This window comes from Schistocerca serialis, chromosome 1 (genome assembly GCF_023864345.2).
Source record: "Schistocerca serialis cubense isolate TAMUIC-IGC-003099 chromosome 1, iqSchSeri2.2, whole genome shotgun sequence".
Lineage (NCBI taxonomy): Eukaryota > Metazoa > Arthropoda > Insecta > Orthoptera > Acrididae > Schistocerca > Schistocerca serialis.
The window spans coordinates 1,267,163,026-1,267,178,169 of NC_064638.1; the positions used below are offsets into that span (position 1 = coordinate 1,267,163,026).

At 40.8% G+C, this 15,144-nt stretch overlaps 1 protein-coding gene across 1 annotated transcript in view; it reads left to right on the forward strand.

The window, feature by feature from the left end:
• The window catches only part of LOC126456830 (Down syndrome cell adhesion molecule-like protein Dscam2), a 416,068-nt gene that overhangs the window by 232,900 nt on the left and 168,024 nt on the right, over positions 1–15,144 (forward strand). The window contains exon 13 of the mRNA XM_050092636.1: positions 12,996–13,172. Within this exon, the coding sequence (XP_049948593.1) occupies positions 12,996–13,172 (177 nt within the window). The remainder of the gene's footprint in view (positions 1–12,995; positions 13,173–15,144) is intronic.

Sequence of the window (15,144 nt, forward strand, 5' to 3'; positions counted from 1 at the left end):
GATTCAATAATAGAGACCCCTGTAGTAAAGCGGGAAGTAGAAATTGTAAATTTATTGGATGATAGTTTCTCTGATGAATTAAAAATGAAACAGTCATCAGAGATGGTAGAGTTTAAGAAGGAGCAGTTAGATATGACTAATCAATCAGAAGTTTCATTTAGTTTTGATAATTCTGGTATTGGAGCTAGTTTTTCGTCACCTGAGTGTGATAAAAAGCCAGCTACTGAGCAACCCAAAGATGCTGGGGCTGTTGATTTAAATATTATATTACAAGCAATAGCTGCCAGTAATGCAAAAATGGCAGCCAGTAATGCTAGTATGACAGCTGAGTTAAAATCGGATATAATTGAGGTAAATAACAGAATTGTGGCCAGCCAAACAAATTTTAATAAACGATTGGAGGTAATGGACGATACCTTCAGGGCTGGTTGCAATAAGTTGAAAGAGGATCTAGACAGTTTGAATTACAAAATTGATTGCAATCATGAGGATATTAAGAAAAAGGTTGCTCAACAATTTTCTGAAATGTATAAGACAATAAAATCCGAAGTCGCTGAGGTTCGCAAAGACTTCCACATGGAAGATGCGAAGCTGGAGCACAAGTTAACAGAAAAGATCGAAGCGGAATCTGAACTGTGCTCAGATAGATCTAAAGATGTTAATATAAAAGTAAACATATGTCAAGCAGAAGTAAAAGCAATCAAAACTGACACTACTCATATTGTGCAAAGAGTAGATAATGTTGAAATGAAAGTAGAAAATATAAGTACTAACATTGCTAACATTGAGAGTAAAGTAGCTTCAGTAACTTCTGGTAATGGTAATGTACAACAAGTTGTAGCTGCAAACGCCGCTTTTATCGGGTGTCGGCAGTTCTTGCGGTTCGATCCAGATAAAAATATCCACCCGCTAGATTTCTGCACGATTTTGAAGATGTGATTCCACCAACTTGGTCTGAGCGAGAGAAAATCTCATTTATTAGAAGCCATTTAGCAGGTGACGCCATGCGTTGGTCAGCTGATGTTATGTTGAAATGTAAAACTTTAGCGGAATTTAAAACAGCTTTTATTAATGAATATTGGTCTAGCAATAAGCAAAATGAAGTGTTGAGAGAATTTTGGAGTGGAAAACGCTTCAATGCAGGCAAGGAATCTATTAAAGAGTTTGCTAGGTCATGGATTTCACGTTTGTCACATTTGGCGGAAAAGCTAAAACCAGAAATGATTATACTAGGTCTGGAAGCCAAACTGCCATGGTACTGGCAAACTAGAATTATATCAGCCCCTAGAGACAATCTGGATCGTTTCATTGAATATTTGGAACGTGTAGAACGTGTTGCTGCCAATGAGGAGCAAGCACGTAATAACCGAAATGCCAATAATAATAATAGTAATTTTAGGAACGAGCAAAATGGCAATGTAAACATCAGAACAGTAGGTGTTCGTCATCCTAAGAGAGGTAGGAATTGGGGAAATAATTATCAGAACCAACAATGGCGTCCAAGGGATAATAATTTTGTTCCAAACAGAAATACGCATGTAAACAACAGTACGGAAAGTAATGCTGTGGCAGTCAACTATAATGAAACTAAAGGAAACAGCAGTAGGCCGAGGCAGGAAAACTAGTTCCCGTCTATGAGGACACTGGCGCTCACCAGGCGGTTACTTTTCCTATGCCAGTAGTTAAGGGAATTGGTAAGACAGATCAGAATACTCAAACTGAACATGTGGATGAAGAGTCGGTAGCACCTAAGGATACAACAGAAATATTAGATCACTCACAGTATTTGATAGATACCGTATTAGAGACGCTTTCTAAGTGGGAAGAGAAAGAGAAGGCGCAGCAGTGTAATGATAGGGAGGAGCTACAAAATACTGAATTGACAGGTGAAGAAGCAGGAGAAATTCATGCTTATATTTACGATGAGGATGATGTGCTCTTATCTAAAGTGCCTGTGCAGGATGTTGATAATGTACTAATAGATTTAGGACAAGAGGTAAGTGAGAATGTAGAGGGTAGGCTGTTGAGGGTCGATGAACCCAGTAGCTGTGACCAGTTGTCACTTGAGAAGGAAACCGACGATAATGGTGAAAGTGGTTTAGCTGTAACTAATGTTATGCCCGGTCTGGAGGCGCAGAATCGCTCAGACTACAGTAATTTGGGTCATGTTCAGCAAACTAAATGTAATGAAGTCGTGCGGTGTTTCGATTTAAAATTAATAGACCGACTGGAAAAGGCAGCTGAAAATGTAATTCAGGAAACCCCTACACACTGTGACCTAAATGTAATGAAGACAGATGTTGATCACTTTAGTTGGAGACAAATCCAAAAGGAACTACTAGATGAATCTGAGGAACCACCTGTACAACCTAGAATAAGCCACCCTATAATAATAGTGAATATGTTGGGTATCAATGTACATTGTCTCTTAGACAGTGGAAGTGAGGTGAGTGCAATATCTCAGTCCTTCTTTGATGCATTACCTGGTAAAGATAAGCTTACAGTAATGAGGGTATCAGGACTAAGAATAATTGGTGCTACTGGCAAGGTTTCAAAAACGGTAAAGCAAGAAGCTTTACTACCCTTTAACATTAATGGTAATTTAATTGATCATCCATGTTTAATTGTACATAATCTCAGTATTGAGGTTTTAATTGGCATAGATTTCTTGTCGAAATATCAGAGTGTTGTTGATTTTGAAAGAAGCCAGTTAAAAATGGTCTTGCCAATAACCGGAGTAATTATAGTACCTTTTAGTGATAAACATGTAGTAACTGATCATGAAACTTGGGAGCTGCCTATACGAGTTCTGAAAAATAGGAGGTATTGGGACGAAGGTGTTAATCTTAATAACAATAAGCTGAATACAGAAGAAGAAGAAGAAGCAATTATTTTAGACAAAATAGAAACTAAATTGCAGGAAATCGATAGGATTTCAGCCAGTCAGAAGGAAGAACTGAGACAGGTTCTGAAAAGGCATCATAAGGTATTTTCGGATCGACCTGGCATAGTCAGGGGTTATGAATGTCAATTACAAGTGAAACCCGGCCAAGTGTTTTTCAGGAAGCCATACCAAATACATGTAGCAAGGAAGGAGGCGGTTCGAAAGGAGATACAGAGAATGCTGGAGTGGGGTGTGATTGAGAAAGCGGTCAGTGAATACAATAATCCTCTTGTTGTTGTACCAAAAAGAGACGGGAGTGTCAGATTGGTCTTGGACGCTCGTTGGTTGAATGAAATAGTGGTTAGGGAAAGTGATAGACCGCAGAACATGGACGAGTTACTGCAAAAATTCCGGGGAGTAAAATTCTTAACGTCCATGGACATCACGTGTGGGTATTGGAATTTGCCACTGGCGGAAAGTTCAAGGAAATACACAGCTTTCTTGTACGAAGGAGTTTGTTACCAATACCGTGTGGTACCTTTCGGACTTAATATCTCTGTTTGTGCCTTCGTACGTGTGATGTGCCATGTTTTAGGACCAGCTTTAAGCAATAAAATAACAGTTTACGTAGATGATCTGTTAATAGCAACTCCTACCTGGGAAGAACACATAGCTTTATTAGAGGAAGTGTTAGAGGCTATTGAGAAAGGTGGCATGAAACTAAAGATTGAAAAGACAGAGTGCGTTAAAGAGGAAATAGGTTTCTTGGGATATAGGATAAGTGGAAAAGGTATTCTGCCTGACCCAGGCAAGCTAGCAGTAATTGAAAAATTTGAGGCTCCCAGAAACAAGAAGCAGTTGAGATCAATGTTCGGTCTTTTCGGCTTCTATAGGCGTTTTGTTAGTGATCAGGCTTTTAATGCTCCCTGTCTTCACCTCCTGCTGAAAAAGAATACCCCTTGGGTTTGGACAGCAGAATGTCAACAGGCGTTTGAGGTGCTTAAACAATCGTTAATTAATAGTCCAATTTTGCATCATCCTGACTTTGAAAAACCTTTCTGTATGTCTGTTGATGCTAGTGGCTATGGTATAGCTGTGGAGATATTCCAAGTAGAAATAGAGAACGAACAAGAAGTGCACAAGACTATAGCTTTCGCCAGTCGATCTTTACAGGCAGCAGAGAGAAATTACGGCATCTCAGAACTGGAAGCATTAGCAATTGTATTTGGGGTACAGAAGTTTGAGCAGTATCTATTAGGTCACAAGATAATAGTTTACAGTGACCATAAGGCATTGACCTTTTTAAAGACCTGTAAATTGAGGAATGCTCGTTTGATAAGATGGTCATTGTATCTCCAGCAGTTTGACCTTGAGGTTAAATATATTCAAGGGAAAGACAATCTGGTAGCTGATGGGTTATCTAGAAGTGCGGAGCTCTGTGATGACGCGGGAATTACAGCAACAGACCTAAATGAAATTCGAATGTTTGCATTGCACGAAGTAAAGGAAGAAAGTGCATTAAAGAGAGTGATTAAGAACTTGAGACGTGAGCAGAATGCAGATGACCAACTGAAATTAGTGAAGAGCTATTTAGGAAATGCGAGCTATCCTAAGGTTTCGCGATACTATTGTTTGCATAAAGGTATTCTGTTTAGAAGGAAGAAGGTAGGTGTTTCTGAGTGGAAGCTGTGCTTTCCCTCACAACATGTAGACTTACTAATCGACTATGTACATCTGAGGTATGGGCACTACGGTGCAAAGAAGTGCATTGCGAAATTACAAGAGAAGGTTGTGTTTGACAACATGTACCGCCGTGTGGCCAAGCGTCTAGCATCGTGTGTAGTGTGCCAGAAAGTCTGGGCTGCCAACACCAGAATACAAGGGGATATGCATTCAGTAGAGCCAACTGAAACCCTAGAATTACTGGCTTGTGATTTGTTTGGCCCTCTTCCTGTTTCGAGAGGTGGTTGCACCCATGTTTTTGCTGTGGTGGATGGATTCAGTAAATATGTTAAGCTATATCCAATTAAAAGAGCAAATGCAAAAACATTGGTTGAAAAGTTGGAAAAAGATTTCTTCGTGAACATTGGCGTTCCGAAGAATTTGCTGTCTGACAATGGACCTCAATTTACTTCTGATAGATTTAAGGAATGTCTAGATAAGGCCGGCGTGAAACATCTGAAAATATCTGCGTATTTCCCCCAAGGAAATATGAGTGAACGTATTATGAGGGAATTAAATAGGCTTTGCAGAACTTATTGTGCTCGGAAACACTCAAGTTGGGCAGAGCACATTAAGTATTTTGAGAATGTAATTAACAACTTAAGACATGATGCAACTGGTTTTGCACCTTGTGAATTGATGTTTGGCCAAGAACCGCACAATGTGATTGCAGATATGGTAGAATTCCCTATTCTAACGCAAATATCCACAGACGAGAAGAAACTAAAGGCTAGGGCTAATATGAGAAAAAGAGCGTTGGAAAGGAAGAAGCGTCATGACGCAAAAGCTGTACCTACTAGCTTTGAAATAGGTCAATTAGTCCTTGTCAAAACCAAAGAAAAATCAAAGAAAGTAAATGCAGAAACAAAGAAATTCATGTTTGTATACCAAGGACCTTTCAGGATAATAGGAAAACCACATGCCAATGCATATAGGCTGGAGTACCCAAAAAGTAAGAAGCTATTAGGTCTCAGGAACGTGATCGACCTAAAGAAATTCATAGGTAGTGAATGAATGCTGTAGGGAGGAGGTTATTCTGTAACCTCTACACAGTGTGGCAGCTGTGCAGTCCCAGCTGTGTGAGATCTTCTTTCCCATTTCAGGTCTCACTCATTCTTCATCTTTCCTATCTACAAAAATTTCGACCTTTTCTTTCATACATTAAATTTTCTGTTATGGTGATCAATACAGCATTAAACTAATGAATGCTGTAGGGAGGAGGTTGTTCTGTAACCTCTACACAGTGTGGCAGCTGTGCAGTCCCAGCTGTGTGAGATCTTCTTTCCATTTCAGGTCTCACTCACTCTTCGTCTTTTCTATCCACCTAAAATTTTCCGTTATAACTCTTCTTTACAGCATTAAACCAATGAATGCTGTAGGGAGGAGGTTATTCTTTAACCTCTACACAGTGTGGCAGCTGTGCAGTCCCAGCTGTGTGAGATCTTCTTTCCCTTTCAGGTCTCACTCATTCTTCCTCTTTCCCGTCTTCAAAAATTTCAACCTTTTCTTTCCAAATACTAAAATTTTCCGTTATGACTATCAAGCCATGAGTTATGTAACCATTCTATCCACCGATTACTAAAAAAAAAAATATATATACCTAATGTGACAAACCTAATAGTGACAAACAATAGAGAAGTATGACGTAATTAAGATATAAAATGTATTTGAGTAACAATTATGTATAGTACCATGGTAATATAGTAAGTACAGAGTGTTGTTTTATTGGAAATGGTCCACCAACAGTAATTTAAAGAGATATATGAATTCATGTACAAGCAGTATCTGAAGTGGTAGTGAAACCTAGTGTATGCATTAGAGCTAACTAATAAATAGTAAGAAAGAGATTGCTTAGTGTTATGAAAAATATGCAGATAAGTTGTAAGGATAAACTCACCTGGTATAGCAAGGAAAGGCAGTGTAATAGAATTGAGCAGTGTTTGTGGTTGAGACGTGAAGGACACGTCCCTGAAGTATTTATAAGGTTGGAGCTGGCCATTATTTTAGTGTAGTGTGTGACAGGATACACCTACACGTATTGAGGTTATGAGTTGGAGGCGTGAATGCGACCATAGGTACCCTTATGTTAGATGAGACAGAGCAGCTCATGGTGTCCTATAGGTTTAAGGAATTTAGCATTACGCTCGTCCATATTTACTTGATGCACTTTAGTGGTAGGTCCGAGAGAGACTACCTGAGGTTTCAGCGTCCGATCGAGTGGAAATGGATTGTCACGTGAACAAACTAATCAGCTGCAGTACACTATGAATATGAAATAAATGTGCTTTCCTATGCTTTAAATTTAAATGGAGTGAGTATTACTTAAGTTCATACACTAGCAAAGTAAGTAAGTACATAATGGCAGACGTAAAACATTATTTTAGCTCCGCATAAATACACTTCAAAGTAAGTAAGTACGTAATTGCAGATGTGGAACTGACAACAGCAGAGGACCAATAAGTGGATTTAGTAGTCAACTAAACGTAGTGTGTTTTGAACACTCAAAACTGTACTATTACCAAAAGTTACTCACATGTACAAAGAAGCTGAGAAAACAACCACTAATCATACTCATACTATCTCTAAGAATAAAGTAATCAAAGATGAGTCAGTTAAGTGCTTAAAATACAAATGTATTCAGGAATGTACGAGCATTGGTTCAGTGTTCCGGCCCAGAAATAAGAAATTCAGATTAAATATGATTTATGATTGTATGCCTTAGGAGCATAAATTTTCTCTAATACATGACTAAAGGCGTTTTGAGCCATTTGTTTAACGATTTTATGACAGTTAAGTAAACGCGAGAGTAATACTGAAAAAGTTCTGTTAACTTTGTTCCAGTAACATATTAGAAGAGAAAATGTATATATCCCCATTTCATTGTGACTCTCCCTTAGATATTAAGTGAACAGAGTCTGAGGCACTCTTTTTGTTTGTTCTACAGGACAAACCAGATAATGGCAGCCTGGTAGCTGCGTGAAAGCGTGGAGTGACTTGGACACAACTCACAGTGACCCCTCCCCTTTCCCCCATGTAATTTAGAGAGAAGTGAAGGACGCACACCATAGCAACTTCCCCTTCTCTACCCTTGTGAATGGAAGTGTAGGACGCCAGCCAAAGCGGCTACAACCACGTGTGTAAAAATTATTTGTGGAACTTTTCTTTCAGGTTTAGAAAATACTGCTAAGAGATATTCATCTGTTTATGTATCATGTTATTTTCTTTGAATTTGTGTATGTAAAAATGTATTTAATGTATTTAATGGATCTAAGATAATTTTTCAATTTGTATGTGTTTATTTGTCTAAGGCAATATGTATGCCAAAATATTTCATTGACTTTGCTTAAAAATTTGAGTAATGACATTGTTTAAAAGGCAGTGACATGCCCAAAATTTAAATAATTAATGTAGGTAATCAGTTTTCTTTAATGTTTCTACAGGTTTATATTTTAATTTTGATTTTTCATAGGGAGTTAAACTCTACTCTTGCTTCCCTTTTTGTAATTAAATTTTTTTTTCATTCATTAACATTCATAAACAAAAAATTTAAGTAGAGGGTGATGTAGGGAAGCAGCCTACTCACGCTGTAGTAAATTCACATCAGTTTCCGTTGTGTGCCAGCCAGTCTGCTGTAACTAGCTCTGACGTCATAAATGTTGCGCAATACCTTAAAAATCAAGCAAATGAACTAAAACTTTTCTAGCATGTCAGAAATAATACTAAATTAATGTGTGTTAAATATCAGTTCGATAACTTCAGCCATTTCCGAGATTTGGACGTTTTTCTGGAAAAATCATTGGCGCAACAGAAAAGAGCTAGAGACTTCAAAATTTATATTTAGATTCATCTTTCATAATGATTTAATAAAAACAGTACTTTGGATTTCACAAATTAAGACTTTAGTGGAAATTCATGATTTTCTGGTTTTCGTCTCAAAACTGAAGGAAGCAAGATAGATTAAGTAGGTTAATAAATAAGGCTAGGATGTTTAGATTTAAATAGGTTGGAGGTCCGCTATGATTATGAAGATGTGTAAAGTTTCTTTTTAATACCTATAAAATTATAGCGATAGCGGATCTCAAAAGGGACAGTTCAGAGCTCATCTGCTGCGTGCAGGGTAATTTAATTAATTCTCTCGCCCAAAGTATTTAACTTAGCCACGTCAAAATTTTATTATCAATACTTACCTGCGTGCTGAATGCACGTTTAAATTAAGAGCTTCTTCGGCCATCAGCCAAAGAAGCTATAAATTATTATGTAACTTGAAGTGGTGCGTTACTAGCCCAGCGGCTAGTCGGGAGAGCGGATTTAATCAGGCGTTCCCTCAGCCGTCCGCACCGCGGCTTTATATATAAGAACACTGCGCGAGGAAGGAAGGCCCCAGTTCTCTCCAGACACTGAATGACACGCCATCTGGGTCGGTAGTCGCGTCGCATCAGTGTATCTGCTACAAACAGCCTCGGGTGCCGTATTAAGTTACTAGAGATATGCGGAACCATGAAAACATTTCATGTGAAGTGTTAATTCTGGAATGATTTTCATTATCTAGCTTCAGTTTGCGTATTGTCGTAATTTTTCACGTGCCGTCGCGGGACAGACATTCTACCAAATATTTAGCGTGGCGTTTGATGAAATATTTTCATCAAATTATGGCGAGCATTCTTTTTTAACATTTGATTTGGACATTTATAGTTGCTTCAGCGCATTAGACTCTGAACTGTTCTGTTAGTTAGGTTGTAGGGATACTTGTGGTTTTTATTAGTGAATTTCAGAATATACTCAACTATTTTGGAAAACCGTTTTTGATTAGAAATCCCGGACAATCTCCTAATTCCTCAGAGCTATAAGCTGCAGCTATAAGAACATTCTCAGGTAAAGTGGGCACTAGGATATCTATTTACTGGCTCCAAGTTTTATTAAATCACTTTCTGGGGGTCACAGAGTAAATAGAGAGCCAGTGTTTAGAACGGCAAAAGACAGCAATAACAACATTCTAAAAGCTAGAAACTGGTTCAACACGCAAGCATATATCCAGCAATCAGATTTTTTTTAGTTTATTATTACAAACTCATCCGCCGCCCCACATATGGTGCATCGGCCGGGAAATGTTTCTACAGTCTTTTTATTATTTTTACAAACACATCCGCCGCCCCACAGTTGGAGGAACGTAGTAGCATAACATGTCCAGACACCTCCACTAGCACCATGCCCAGAGGAGCACTGTCGCTTTAATATCAGCGTTCAGGTTGCTGGTATCTTAAGCCATTTCTTACAGATGTATAAGTTTATAGCTTTCTCAGAGAAGAAAAATTCCATATACAGGGTGAGTCACCTAACATTACCGCTGGATGTATTTCGTAAACCACATCAAATACTGACGAATCGATTCCACAGACCGAACGTGAGGAGAGCGGCTAGTGTAATTGGTTAATACAAACCATAAAAAAATGCACGGAAGTATGTTTTTCAACACAAACCTACGTTTTTTTAAATAGAACCCCGTTAGTTTTGTTAGTACATCTGAACATATAAACAAATACGTAATCAGTGCCGTTTGTTGCATTGTAAAATGTTAATTACATCCGGAGATATTGTAACCTAAAGTTGCCGCTTGAGTATCACTCCTCCGCTGTTCGATTGTGTGTATCGGAGAGCACCGAATTACGTAGGGATCCAAAGGGAACGGTGATGGACCTTAGGTACAGAAGAGACTGGAACAGCACATTACGTCCACATGCTAACACCTTTTTATTGGTCTTTTTCACTGACGCACATGTACATTACCATGAGGGGTGAGGTACACGTTCGACGGGCGTTTCATAGGACGTGGAGGACGCATAAATTGGCCAGCCCGTTCTCCTGATCTTACACCTCTGGACTTCTTTCTGTGGGGTACGTTAAAGGAGAATGTGTACCGTGATGTGCCTACAACCCCAGAGGATATGAAACAACGTATTGTGGCAGCCTGCGGCGACATTACACCAGATGTACTGCGGCGTGTACGACATTCATTACGCCAGAGATTGCAATTGTGTGCAGCAAATGATGGCCACCACATTGAACATCTATTGGCCTGACATGTCGGGACACACTCTATTCCACTCCGTAATTGAAAACGGAAACCACGTGTGTACGTGTACCTCACCCCTCATGGTAATGAGCATGTGCGTCAGTGAAAAAGACCAATAAAAAGGTGTCAGCACGTGGACGTAAAGTGTTGTTCCAGTCTCTTCTGTGCCTAAGGTCCATCACCGTTCCCTTTGGATCCCTACGTAATTCGGTGCTCCGATACACATGATCGAACAGCGGAGGAGTGGTACTCAAGTGTCAACTTTAGTTTACAATATCTCCGGATGTGATTAACATTTTACAATGCAACAAACGGCACTGATTACGTATTTGTTTATATGTTCAGATGTGCTAACAAAACTAACGGGGTTCCATTTAAAAGAAGGTAGGTTTGTGTTAAAAAACATACTTCTGTGCATTTTTGTATGGTTTGTATTAACCAGTTACACTAGCCCCTCTCCTCACGTTCGGTCTGTGGTATCGGTTCGTCAGTATTTGATGTGGTTTACGAAATACACTCCTGGAAATTGAAATAAGAACACCGTGAATTCATTGTCCCAGGAAGGGGAAACTTTATTGACACATTCCTGGGGTCAGATACATCACATGATCACACTGACAGAACCACAGGCACATAGACACAGGCAACAGAGCATGCACAATGTCGGCACTAGTACAGTGTATATCCACCTTTCGCAGCAATGCAGGCTGCTATTCTCCCATGGAGACGATCGTAGAGATGCTGGATGTAGTCCTGTGGAACGGCTTGCCATGCCATTTCCACCTGGCGCCTCAGTGGGACCAGCGTTCGTGCTGGACGTGCAGACCGCGTGAGACGACGCTTCATCCAGTCCCAAACATGCTCAATGGGGGACAGATCCGGAGATCTTGCTGGCCAGGGTAGTTGACTTACACCTTCTATAGCACGTTGGGTGGCACGGGATACATGCGGACGTGCATTGTCCTGTTGAAACAGCAAGTTCCCTTGCCGGTCTAGGAATGGTAGAACGATGGGTTCGATGACGGTTTGGATGTACCGTGCACTATTCAGTGTCCCCTCGACGATCACCAGTGGTGTACGGCCAGTGTAGGAGATCGCTCCCCACACCATGATGCCGGGTGTTGGCCCTGTGTGCCTCGGTCGTATGCAGTCCTGATTGTGGCGCTCACCTGCACGGTGCCAAACACGCATACGACCATCATTGGCACCAAGGCAGAAGCGACTCTCATCGCTGAAGACGACACGTCTCCATTCGTCCCTCCATTCACGCCTGTCGCGACACCACTGGAGGCGGGCTGCACGATGTTGGGGCGTGAGCGGAAGACGGCCTAACGGTGTGCGGGACCGTAGCCCAGCTTCATGGAGACGGTTGCGAATGGTCCCCGCCGATACCCCAGGAGCAACAGTGTCCCTAATTTGCTGGGAAGTGGCGGTGCGGTCCCCTACGGCACTGCGTAGGATGCTACGGTCTTGGCGTGCATCCGTGCGTCGCTGCAGTCCGGTCCCAGGTCGACGGGCACGTGCACCTTCCGCCGACCACTGGCGACAACATCAATGTACTGTGGAGACCTCACGCCCCACGTGTTGAGCAATTCAGCGGTACGTCCACCCGGCCTCCCGCATGCCCACTATACGCCCTCGCTCAAAGTCCGTCAACTGCACATACGGTTCACGTCCACGCTGTCGCGGCATGCTGCCAGTGTTAAAGACTGCGATGGAGCTCCGTATGCCACGGCAAACTGGCTGACACTGACGGCGGCGGTGCACAAATGCTGCGCAGCTAGCGCCATTCGACGGCCAACACCGCGGTTCCTGGTGTGTCCGCTGTGCCGTGCGTGTGATCATTGCTTGTACAGCCCTCTCGCAGTGTCCGGAGCAAGTATGGTGGGTCTGACACACCGGTGTCAATGTGTTCTTTTTTCCATTTCCAGGAGTGTATATCCAGCGGTAACGTTAGGTGACTCACCCTGTATATTTTCTGCAACACTTTTACTTTAGAAAGGTTATTCTCTTGTGCTACAGCTGCTTCATACATCGCCATTTTAAATTTTTAGAATCTGTTTTTAGGTCATTTCTAATCGAAATTATCACTTTGTCTTTATAATTTGCCATAGTCTTTATACGAACGCTGAGTATTTCCTTTATTACTGAAAATAAGGCGCTTTCGCCTCATCTGTTCCTCATAAATGTTTAAAATACTCTGATAGCATCTATACGTCGTCATAACTACCCACGTAAGAATTTTGTGGAACTGCATGTTGACATCAGATTCGTCAATAATTTTTCGCTAATACGCAATGTTTTGTTCTTTGCGTTTAGGAGGAAAACCGAACGACTTCCAGCCCTTGGAGCCTTCAGAACCTCACATGCTGGTGATGGCGAACGGGACTCTAGCGATTCCGTCTGCTTCTGCAGAGGACGAGGGCTTCTACCTGTGTCGTGCTGATAACGGCATTGGTGCCGGGCTCAGCAAGGTGGTCGAGATAGCTGTCAATGGTAATTTCGATAACTAATCACACAGAAATGCTAAAATATTATATCAATATTGTCTGCTCATGTTATATATACATTATGTAACCCGCACCATGCACCTTATGGTCGCGTGCGAAATACGAATGTGTCTAACAGATACAGAATTAAAAATCTCCCACTGCCACTTTTCCATCTAAATCCCCACCTTTTATCGTCACAAGTAAACTATAGTACTGCTATGTGAATAAAATCACTGCCGGTGTATGATGCTATCGTCAGGTTTTACCTGTTAACAATGTCGTTACATACACGTAGGAGAGAAGGAAATTAGTTTTGTTTAAAGAATGTGATATTTCCAAAGCTAAACTGTTGATTGAACACAAAATATTACTTGCTACTACTTTTAGTCGCACAGATTCATCATCAACTATCGTCAAATGTAAATCTGGAATATTTGCCATACCTAATATTGCAGTTATATGACTTCGGTCGCAAGTAGGTCATGGCTATAATAGAATATTGCTGGACTGATTATTTATGATTAATGATAATCTCTACCACCGAAACGGATTGTACATAAATTATGTCTTTACTCAGCAGTTTATCTTCGTGAAAGTGACGTTTAAATTTTGCTTTACGGGTGCTATTACAAATATGGCGTAGTTGTAGATGTAGTTCTATTTTAGTGAATCTGTATTACAACAAGAAATGACACCAGTGGTAGCTCTAGTTACTTTAAAATGTTTACATATAACTTTACCCGAAAGTTGTTGTAACTGCGTGGAGCGCTAACAGAGACAGTAGATACTTGTATTGACCCATGTAGCAACCTCTCAACAATTTGTTGGAAGAGTTTCTATCCACCCCCAATATTAATGGGTTCTATTATTCGAACGTTTCTCTGATATCGCGGATACTTATGATAAGGTGGTCATGCTATCGAGTGCAATCTCGACAGCATTTTAATCTAATGTAAATTGCAGAAAAACGAAAGGCGTAGAAACTAACTAAAGCTCACTACAAGAAAGGATGTAATATGTTTTGATAACACAGTTAGACACTTAATCGCACCATACTCAATCAACAAAGAGCTCATTTCTCTCCTCAAACAATGTAAAGCATTCATAACCAGAGTTCCTAAATTTCAACCATACGTTGTCAGATTAACCATTGAACAATACACTCTACGATGAGCCGACCGTGGTGGCCGAGCGTTTCTAGGCGCTTCAGTCCGGAACCGTGCTGCTGCTACGGTCGCAGGTTCGAATCCTGCCTTGGGCATGGATCTGTGTGATGTCCTTAGGTTAGTTAGGTTTAAATAGTTCTAGGTCTAGGGGACTGATGACCTCAGAAGTTAAGTCCTATAGTGCTCAGAGCCCAACTCTACGATGACTACCGGCTCCTCATACTCTTTGGTCCGTATACGAAAGAGTAAGTCAATTATATTACCTTTTACATAACGTCTATTGCTGATACAGGTTCCTTGGTTATTCCTTAGTGGTGCGCCACCATAACATCTTCCATCAGCGGTTGCACAGAATATCACGGCTACACAAGTGACAATATCCGTTCATCACTCATACCCACGGGAGGTGCAGCTCCTACACATATTCTTGGCTCTGGATAAACAGAAGCCTAACGACAGTGTTGTGCTCCACTCTACCTCAATTGAAATAACAGTTCTTCTCTCTACATTCACGTGAATATTTTTCGTTTGTCGAAGAAATTTCCTAACTAAATGCCATGTTGTGCCAGATGGAGACTAATTATAATTTGAACTGAGAGGGATGAGAATTTATTCTTCCATTCTTCGTTTGCAACGGCAACGTTATAAAGCTCAGTACTTTTTTTTTTTTTTTTTAACAGTGGTGGAGCCCCTCCACGCCCACATCGGCATGATGGCCATCTCAAATGTCTACTGCCATTCCGGCATAAGGGTTAGTTTTCACTAAAGTGAGGTGTAGCAGGATGTGGGTACTGCGATGTTTGCGTAGTT